A 10953-nucleotide genomic window follows, 5' to 3' on the forward strand; every position below is an offset into this window, starting at 1 on the left:
TCTTGTGTACGTAGAAAATTTTTATATTTTAAATTAACAATAGTAAAAGAAAGTGAAACATATATAATAATAACTTTAGCCCCAAAAAAAACATATATAATAATGACTTTTCACAGACTAAAATTCTTTTTTTTTTTCCCTCAAAAAGGAACCAGCTTTAATTAGTAATTTATTTGGTTCTATATTGACAAAATAACATGACTCACCTAGCATCTTTTTTTTTTTTTAACTATAAATAATATTTTTAATGGCTTATAATTAAGATAAGATAAGGTTTGGCTATATGCATGAGTTATATTATAAGTACATAGCTAGTTCTTTTTTCTTTTTTTTTTCTTTTAACTTTCATGTTTTCTCACATGAAGTATCTTTTTTTATTACTTTACATGTGAGGAGTTCATGTATATTTAAATGGTATATATATAATAATATAATAAGGGGATGAGAAAGAAAGAAGATTAATTGATATTGCCCTATACTCTCTTTTCATATATTTGTTTATTTATTATTGAGAAAATAAGATATTTTATTCAAGCTAGGACATGATCATTTAGAGAAATAGAGAGCCCTTCAATCTGATGAAAGGTTACTAGAATTACTACAATCTTTTTATGAACATTATTATTATTATTATTTGTAAGGATGAACATTATTAATAAATATTAAATAGCTGCGTTTTAATATATTACTATGAGGTGATAATTTATTAGTATCTCGATTTAAATTTTATCAATAATAGTATGATATTTGTAGCTGATATTGGGTACTAAAATGGTGCCCTTTAAGATTTATCTTTATAATAGAGATAAAATTTCAAATTTAAATTTTTTATTAAAAGATATGTTAAATTTCTTAATTATAAAATAACATATTTAGCATAGTACAATTTTTATTTATTTTTTTTTTTAGAGAAATTAGGTTTTTTTTTTTATTATTATCTACCATTAATGGAACAAAATATTGCTTAAATTTCCCAACTTTAACTAAAGTCATGTTCCTTCAAGTGGAAGTTACACATTTATGGGTTTATATACAATGTATGCCAACTATAAATTTTTTTAATCAAAAAAGTTATTTTATGAGAAAAAAAAATAAAAAATATTGGGAACAGTTTAGAGTAATCAGCTACCTCTTAGGTAGGTAACCAATTACCTTTGTACGATAACAAGTTACTTTATGTATTGCTCTCTCTAATTTTAACTTCTTTTTTTTTTTTTTTTTTGAATTTTTCCTATAAATGAACCTTTTTGGAAAAGAAAAGAAAAATTCTCATTCATTCAGTATAGGGAAGAAGAAAAAAGGTAATGCAAAGAGGATGAGGATAGAACATAAACAAATGGCATAATAAGATTTTTATTAGAAAATTATGGCAATAATATTGTAAATAATAAATTAGAAACATGATAGAATTATTAGAGACAATCCATGCAACTTTGATTAAAAAAATCAGTAAATTAAATAAATAAAACTTGGTGAAGTGGCTGTTTTGTCTAGACATGATTCAAGTCAACCTAGTTCATAGAGTAAGATGAATTTTTGAATCTCAATACAATAAAAATATCTATATAAACTAGTGTATCATCATCCCCTATGATAAATCTTTAAAACATTATAATAATGTAGGAAAATTCATCCCCCAAAAAAGAGTGTACGGATGCACTATGTACATTGTAATTATTTAAAATAATTTAATATGTTAAAAATAAGATTCAAATAGTACGTTACACGTTTTATATTTCATACGTGTGAAAAATACGTTTTTTAAACCCTACTTTCTGTATTGTAAATTATTCAAAATTTCTCAATCAACAAATATAATACCATATATAAAAAAAATATTAAAACTATCTAGATATCAAAAACACAAAAAAATGCATCAATAGACCTATTTTCGAGGGTGCACTGTAGAAACACCTTACAGAAACAAACTGCAATAACCTAGAAGCAGAAAAGGAAGAAACATGATATGGACAAACTGGTAAGTACCATATGAATATGCTTAAACTATGAGCAATGGGCCTTATCATCTACATTCTAACCTAATTTAACACACTTCCCTTGCAACCAAGTCAACTGTATCATTTTGTCTTTCAAAGATAAGAAAGTCTCTCTTAAGTTAGGGTCCTCAAAGAGGTCCAATGCAGCAAAATAGGTTTGTTGATCAATACCTTCGATCTCGTCCAATGCTTTGATGCAATTAGTTATGGTGAATCTGTAATCACTGGTGGGTGATGTAGCAACTCTCCTGGATTTCGAAGCAGCAAGCATGTCTAACATGGTCTGCACCATAGCATCGCACATTTCTTGATCTCTTCTCAATTGATCGTTAGAATACTCTGTCTCGGATGAGGGACGTTTCTTTTTCCTATCAGTTATTACCTTAACTAACTTTGCTTCTGATGACATATTTACTTGTGCAGGTCTCGGTTGGGGTGGTGGCATTGGTGGCGGTGGGTTTTCAGAACGAGGGATCTCCCCTTCTGGATGTGAACTTAAAACCCCATTTTCCATTCCAGCAGACTTGTCCAATTCTTCGTAGTGACTAGATTGAGCGTACTTCCCGTCAGCTGATGAATCTGTAAATATTGTGCATAGCTGTTCGTATATGGGACAGTCCTTCACTTTGATATTTTCAGGCCTAGGCTGTTGTGGCTGCAAGAACAAGAAGTAAGAACTTGCAATAAAAAGTGTTGAAAAAGGAAATAATACAACAAAAAGAAAAGATTAGAGCACACATGTACCCCTATGTCTTCCCACAGATCGAAACCAATGCAACATGACTCATCTAAAGTGAATTCGTTACTTTGATCATAATTTGACTTCAAATTGTAGAAGCGAGTCCTCAAGACATCCAAGTGCTTCCGCAATTGATTATTGTTGAAGTTGAGATCGGTTTGCTTATTGAACTCATCACGAACGTGGTTCCATGTCTTTTTGTCAAAAACATTGTTGGGTCTGTTGCCTAGTTGAATTTGCTTCACAATCAAATCTGCAAATACCTTATCAAGTGATGCTGTCCACCTTGTCCTTGAACGTTCATGCTTGGGCTGATTACCAGCTTCACTCTCCATTTAGAACTACAACGATTTGTGTGATCTTTCGTTGGCAACTAAACATTTACAAATCAAATATTTGGTGAGCAAAGTAATAATCTCTACACTCAAAAACTCAAAATCCATTTAGTGCAGTAAGGCTTTCCAACTCAAATCACTATATCACAATACTTATGATTTTTTTAAAAAAATACATATATTAAATAATTCTATCACAATTGCTTACCTTGAGTTGATCTTAGAATCAAATGTTCCAAGAGGTACATGCATGTGAGCCCGAGTGGTACACCTTTGAAATCCTGCAACATAAAGAAATTAGTTTACCATTGACATTCAGTTAAGAAAACTATTTATACAAAAACAAAAAAAAAATGTTGTATATAGCTATTGCTTCTGCATATTGATGTAAAATGGTGGGAACCATAATCAAATTATACTACAAGGCAACGCAGTAAAGAACTTGTCAAACCATCCATACAGTCAGTCACTAATGTGCACAAGATGATGCCCCATCAAACAGAGAAAAACTCACAGAAGTTAAAAGCTAATTTGTTTAGTATATATAAGTTTATGCTATTAGATATAAAGAAACAAGAATAATGTAATGACCAATGAGACCATAACTCGCTTTGTGTTCAAGAAGATTTTCGTGACTGAAACCTTCTCATCTATTTACTAAACCTCGTTTTTGAGCTGGAAAGGAAGTAAACAACATAGAAAAATATAACTCCAGACACAATTTATAAACATACTCATAGATAGGTCAAGGCACAAATCTAAAATATATAGAACAAGTATTAATACAAGTCAGGCTATAAAAGAATAAAAAGTTTTTTCATTATTACAACACACATCATCATGCAATGCTCTAAGCTACAAGAGAACAAACACATTCATGGCAAGTTATTAACAACTTTACCGAATAGAGAGAACAAGTATACATGGCAGCCTCAAAACTATTATTAAAACATATTCACGATAGCTACCTTACACTTTTCCAGTTCCAACATATTACTATTTATACTAAGTCTAATCATGATAGCTACATTACACTTGACTCAGGAATTTAACAACATTTTATAAAATAGTGTATACTTAAGTATGGTAGTTCTCTATAAACATGAAAGAACACATTTCAATCTTTATGATATTAAACATAGGTACAGAAACAAATTCAAGACTGGCTGATGATATATAACATACCTTCCAAGCTTTATAACACTCCTAGCATCGTTAAATAAGCTGATCATGGCTTTAGCTGAACGTAAACCCGGAATCTTTGTAAACCCCTGTAATAATGTTAATAATGTTATAAGATAACATATTTACAGTATGTCTGGTAAGAAGTATCCAAGGAAGGAAGGATTGAATATGATATGTAGGTGTGGATTCCAAATCCACAGGGCACACCAAAATTAGTGGGATTGTAAAAAAAATGGAACACCTTTTCTTCCTCTCAATTTTACCAAACAACTTCTAAGGATACATTATATCCACCCACTACTTTCCCTTTTCCGCACCTTATATCAATCCATCCTTACCATTTTCCATCCATCATACCAAACAAAGCATTAATCTAGAAAATCTTATTGGACAAACAAAACCTGTTTTGCTTGATCATAATATATTTTAAATTCAATCAATCACTCAAGAAAATCATGCTCTTAAAAGAATTCAATAGAGTTGGCACTTGGCAGAGACTTCCCAAGGACAATCATTATCTCACTCTGGCTCAATCAACTCTTAGATAGCATTTGGTTAGAGGTAATGAAATATGGAATGTCATTCCAATGGAATGACTATTTTAAAATGGAATGAAAGACTATTCCAATGTAAGAAAATATTTAATAATTTTTACATCAATTTTTTTTGTATGCATTTTAAATTTGATTCTATTCCATTTCTATTCCTATTCTCATTTCCATTTCCATTCCCATTTAGATTTTTATACCTCACCTCTACATTCACACCTCTACTTCCTGGGATACATTTACCATAAAAAAAAGTGAAATTGATGAATTAATTTTTTTATTATCAAACTTCAAATTAGACACATTTACTACAATATAGATAAATACAACTCTGAATTCTCATTCATCACTAAAATTTAATGAGCCTATACATATATATACATGTTTAGAGCATTGCATGAATGTGTGTCCAAAAAAAAAAAAAAATTGAAAATAAGAACTCAAAGGTTGGAGCAGGAGAACAAACCTCTGGTAGTGATGTCCTTCGGTGGTGGTTCGGGAATTCATTTCATCGGCGACAATGCGGATTACCAGTTGTGTACAATTAAAGCCAATAAAAGGGAGCACTTAGCCAGGGATCGGAGAGGCTCTGGGATTTTGGGGAACGGCGAAGGCATTGATGAGGTCCCTTTGGGCCTCCGACGATGAGATTAGGGCTCTGCCGGACTGGGCAGTAAGCTGCGCCGGAGGGAGAGAGAGAGAAACCGTGGGAAGAAACTAAGGTGAAAAATTAGGTTTAAGTTAAAGATTTTTCTTTTAATCTATTATTATTTATTAAGAAATTAATTTGTATACTATTATTTTAATTTTTTTTTTTTTTTTTTGAAAAAATTAAGGTTTTGGTTGCTCTATAGTTTCTATATCGGTTTTTATGTAAATTTTAGTTGCGATTTAAGTTGTTCTGTTATCTATCTGAGTTGATATGTGGATTTTCATAAAAATGTTAAAAAAAAAAACTTATTTTAAAATATAAAAATAATAATAAAAAAAAAACCTTATTTATTTCGTGAAATTTGCGAACTAACAATGTGAAATAATAAAATTCGCAAGATACCTTATTTAATTTACTCTATACGATGATGATGGTAGGTTGCACAATATAAATTTATGGTCGCTTTGTGACCATAAAGATAGTTTTATGGTCGCACAATATAATTTTTAATTATTTGTGTGACTATACATAGTTATTCTGTGAAATTTGTTGAACTAACAATATGAAATATTAAAATTCACAAAATAACCTTACTTAATTTACTCTATACAATGATCATGATGGTCATACAGTGTAAATTTATAATTATTTTGTGATTATAATAGTTGTTCTGTGGTCGCATAGTATAATTCTTGATATGCGACTATATATATTTGCTAATAAAAATTTACATAAATGCAATTTTTACAACACACTTTCATTTTTTTTAAAAAAAATAAATAATTGTATTTTTATATTTTAACAAAGAGGAAAAATGTTTGGTGTGGGGTAAAAGATAATAGTAATGTAATGGAATAAGAATTGTAATAATAATTGATTATAATGTTTGGTTTATTATTGGAATGATTACTGTAATCAAAATGATTGTGTTTAGTTTAGTGTGACAATGTAATAGAATAAAAAAAAATATTAACCAACATATTCCTATTACTTTTATTTTTTATAATTATTAAATATTTAAATATAAAGTAAATTAAATTTTTTGAGTTTCTTTTATTATAATACTATATTAATTTTGTAATAGATTGTAATTGTAAATTGTCATACTATTGGAGTGTTTTTAGAAATAAGAGTGGCAAAAATAATGTAAAAAAGAGATAAAATAAAATATTATATTTTTACATGATGTGAAGATTTTTAGCATCTTAATGAATGCTACTATTGGAGATGCTATAATATCGATGTTAGTGCAACTCAATATCGAGTCTCACTTATTTTGAATTAATTTTTCTAAAAAAATAATTTTGTTGTTTATTTTAAAAATATTGTTTTATTTTATTTTACCAATTGTAAAGAAAATTAAAACAAACCAAGCAACATTTATTATTTTTTTCATTACCATTATCATTACACATACATATTTCTTTAAAATTTATATTCTTCTAACTCCCTATTTATTTCGATATTTAGGAAAAAGTTTAATTTATTTTTTCCTTCATAATATTAATAGTGTACTCTGTACTATGAGTTAATAGGATTACCCATAAATTTTTAAAAAATTATAAATAGTTTAATTTTCAAAAAATTATAAATAATTTACAAAATCGAAAATAAAATTCAAAATAATTTATTGCGTGTGATTATTTTTTTATACGTATAATAAGTAATTATTTAAATTTTATTTTCGTCAATATAAAGTATTTGAATTTTATAAAACTTTTAAAGTAATCTTAATAAGTATAACATGCAAGATTATAAAAAAAATATATATTAAACCAAAAATTATTTTACATGTCGAAACAGATAAGAGAATGGACGATCGTGATGTACAAGAATATTTTTCCTATTATTATATAGCAAATACTAGGAAAAGATAAATTACATCCAAAGATAATTATTTTCTCATGTTATAACCTTGAAATTGATTGTTCTGCAATTAATAAATTAAAAATTTACATCAATTATGTTTTTTTGTTCTTTATATTTCCAAAAGAAACTATATTTATTGTGTTATTTTCTTTTAACTTACTCAATGTAATAAGAACCCATGTGGGCAATGACCAAATTCATCTTCCCAATCCTAATCCACAACATGATAGCTTCTCATTTCCATGTGCCTAAGATGAGAAATCATCTACCAAACATTATAAATAAATACATGAAAAAAATATTGACTTGTGTATTCTTTTTTCTATTTTGTCTCATATTTTTTATAGTGCCATATTCATTTTTTAATTAAAGCAATTTACGTGTAAATATTTAAAATTAATTTTCAGTTACAAATAAATACTTATTTTTAATTTTTAATTATGTTAATAATATACGAGTTATATAATCAAAACTTTTACAAATCATTATCCACATGTCATTTTTTATTAGTTTATTTAAAATTAATTTTTCAATAAAAAATTTAAAATTTAATGATGACTTTGAGCAATCAAGAACTGTCACGTAGCCATTAACTTGACACTAAACGACGAGCTACTTGCAGAAATTTTAAAAATATAACATAAATTTTATTACCGTCAAAAATTAAACTTAAGTATTAATTTACAAGTAGGATTAAACTTAAGTATTTATGCCGCAAATTACCCTTTTACTTATTTTAGCCATACAAATTTTATTGAAATTTAAAATTATTTTAAGTAACGTTTGGTAACAATTTTATTTTTAAATTTTTTATCACAAAAATGCAAGTAAAGTTTTTGTTTCTAAAATTATGTTTTTGAAAAATAAAAATGTGTTTTATAACTACTTTTGCTTTTCATATTTAAAAACTATTAACAAAATTGCGTTCTGTAAATTTTATTTTTATTTGCTGATTTTATTTAAGTCGGGTCCGAGTCTCAGACGAGATCGGGGGTCAATAGTAAAGGTCTGGGGACGGGGCCAAGGTCCGAGTCCAGGTTCCAAGGCTTCGTCTAGGTTAGAGTCAGAGTCTAAAATATTAATTAAGAAAAAAATTTAAAAAAAAAAATTAAAAGTGATTTATTTTTTTCAAATTTTTTAATATTTTGATTTTCAATTAAAAAATTAAAAAGTAAAAATAATTTTATTAAACATGATTTAAAAAAAAAAAAAATTACTTTTTTTAATTTTAAAACAAAAAACTAATTAAAAACGTGTTACCAAAACTAAATACACCATTAATTATTTATTATGTGGAATTCAAAGTTCAATATTGAAGCAAGTAGTAAATTATTTCAACCCTATTTTGGTCATCCTACATAATTTCTATTATGAAAATTTATAGAATAAAATAATTATAAAAAAGCAAAATAAAATTTTCAACTTCACAATCATTTATATATTTATTTTTGAAAAGAAAGAAATAAACTTGACAATCATTTTACTTGATCATATACTAATTTTTGGCTGCAGGCCAATTTTTGGGAGCAGAGAGGGATGAATTATTGGTTTATTTTGTCCCTCACTTTCATGATTTATGTTCATATGGTATAATGCAAAGCATGACCAATTCACTTCATCCATCTCTAACTAAATTCTGTCCCCATCATCAATCACTTCACAAAAATAAATAAATAAATATGTACCCACATTGCCAAGAAAGAAGGAAATAATAATAATAATAAAAAAAGCTTCTTTTGTATTTGTAATCTTTAATAAAATTTGCTAATATCTACTATTCCATGGAGATGGTTGGTTGAAAAAAATTAATGGTGTAAAAGAAGAATCATATGAATGAGAATGGAAACTTTTGTAGTGAGAAAATGAGAAGTATCTATTATCTAAATTCTAAAGTGTTTTTGGCCAATTTTGAGAAAAATGCTAATGGGCACATGTTGTTGAACAATAAAACAAAAGGTAACATATTGTTATTGGTGCAATTCAATAATAAGTACATGCCGATCTTAAGTAATAATGGGCCTAAAAAATTTTGTATGTATGTTATATCTAAAGTAAAGTGTGAATACCTTACAAGAAAAAAAAGTAAAGTATAAATATTATTGGATTGTTTTCTTACAAAATTTTATAAAAATATTGTATTTTCAATGTAAAAAAGCTTACTATATAAAAGTTTTGGGCCTGGTTCGGGTGTGCCCTAGATATGGGCTTAGTTCGCCTTAGCCCAAGGTTGGGCCTGATCGAGTCTTATAAATTTTGATTTAATAAATAATATAAGAAATTGTTAACTACTTACACCACATCAATATGGTGTTGGACAACTTAAGGTGTCTAAGAGCACTCACAACAACTTCTCTAAAATATTTCATAAAAAAAAAATAACAACTTTTCTAAAATAGAAAAATTTTAAATATTTTTTTTGAAAAAATCATACTAAAGATAAGTACACCAAATGCTTTAACCTCTTTTTTCATGTTAAAGTATTTTTAAAATTTACTATTCATGTTCTACATTTATAGAATAGTATTCATTACTCTAAACATTTTTTATAAATTATTTTGGGTCTTAATAATTATTTTTATATGGGGATATGTGCATGTATTAGTATTATATATTTAAAATTAATAAAATATATTAAAATTAAAAAAAAAAATTGGTGATGTATTTTAAAGAAGTTAATATATGGTGATAGAGTTTTAGTAATGTATTTTAAAGAATAAAATAGAGAAAGTGCTCTAATAGCAATATTCTTTTAATTAAATACACTCCTATAATAGATGTTCTAAACTTATTTTATTAGTTTTTATAATTTTAAATTATTTTTTATGTATGAGTATGTGTGTATCATATGCTAAAATGAATAAAATATATTAAAAGATAGGATTTAAAAAAAAATAGAGAAATTATTGAATAATGTAATGCAAAAATTTATGTAAAATAAATTAAGTAAAATTTTAATGATGTATTTTAAAAAATAAACTCATGATGTGAATGTTCACTTCTGAGGTCAACTTTAAATAGAATCAACATTTCCAAAGAATTAGTTAAAAGGGTTTCAGCTTTTTATCCAAGTTTAGTTACCAAAATTTCTTACTCAGAGTTACAAATGTTTGCCAAAAAAAAAGTTACAAATGTTTCTTAAAATACCAAAAAACATCCAAATTCATCATAAAATCTTTCAGAAAAATCTTCTTTATATAACAAGTAAATCAACCATCAAATTCTATTATTAAAAAAAAAAAAAAAAAACTATCAAATGACTAACATTGTATTCAGTTTCACCACAGAAAAAATAACTATATAAAAAACAAAACATTACAATTCATTTAAAATACAAAAATAATAATGTGTTATATCATTCAAAATTCAAACTTGATATAAATACCAAAATATCAAACCAAACAAAAACGACATTCTTCCCAAAACCCAATATAATCTAAAAATTCAGTTAATTAAAATACCCAAAAAAAAAAAAAAAAAAAAATCTAGCAAAATCATCAAACTCACTCACCACAATATAATTTCATTTTCAACCTCTATTGTTTTCAACTATAGTAATTATATGCAAGTACCAAAATCTCAAACTTCAAACCTTGTGGAAGCTAATCTACAAGCTAAATAATCATAATAA

At 26.7% G+C, this 10953-nt stretch overlaps 1 protein-coding gene across 2 annotated transcripts; it reads right to left on the minus strand.

Moving 5' to 3' along the window:
• Positions 1–1853: 1853 nt before the first annotated feature.
• LOC115724106 (L10-interacting MYB domain-containing protein) lies at positions 1854–5562 on the minus strand. Of its 2 annotated transcripts, none has more exons than XM_030653567.2 (5): positions 5271–5562; positions 4257–4342; positions 3280–3352; positions 2742–3109; positions 1854–2643 (listed from the first exon to the last, which is right to left on the minus strand). In XM_030653567.2, exons 4-5 carry the CDS (start codon positions 3069–3071, stop codon positions 2035–2037), a joined length of 939 nt encoding a protein of 312 aa, XP_030509427.1. In that variant the 5' UTR covers positions 3072–3109; positions 3280–3352; positions 4257–4342; positions 5271–5562; the 3' UTR covers positions 1854–2034. The 2 variants fall into 2 exon arrangements, with proteins under 2 accessions (XP_030509427.1, XP_030509426.1); XM_030653566.2 differs by having other exon boundaries at positions 1854–2652.
• Positions 5563–10953: the final 5391 nt, after the last annotated feature.

Source organism: Cannabis sativa, chromosome 9 (assembly GCF_029168945.1).
Source record: "Cannabis sativa cultivar Pink pepper isolate KNU-18-1 chromosome 9, ASM2916894v1, whole genome shotgun sequence".
Classification (NCBI taxonomy): domain Eukaryota; kingdom Viridiplantae; phylum Streptophyta; class Magnoliopsida; order Rosales; family Cannabaceae; genus Cannabis; species Cannabis sativa.

What these genes read in the sequence shown, in the direction of transcription:
- LOC115724106 (XM_030653566.2), bottom strand. Translation starts at nt 3,071, where the DNA reads ATGGAGAGTGAAGCTGGTAATCAGCCCAAGCATGAACGTTCAAGGACA. An exon ending in ATCTGTGGGAAGACATAGGG is followed by an intron (nt 2,653 to 2,741) that starts GTACATGTGTGC and finishes TTGTTCTTGCAG; the next exon opens with CCACAACAGCCTAGGCCTGA.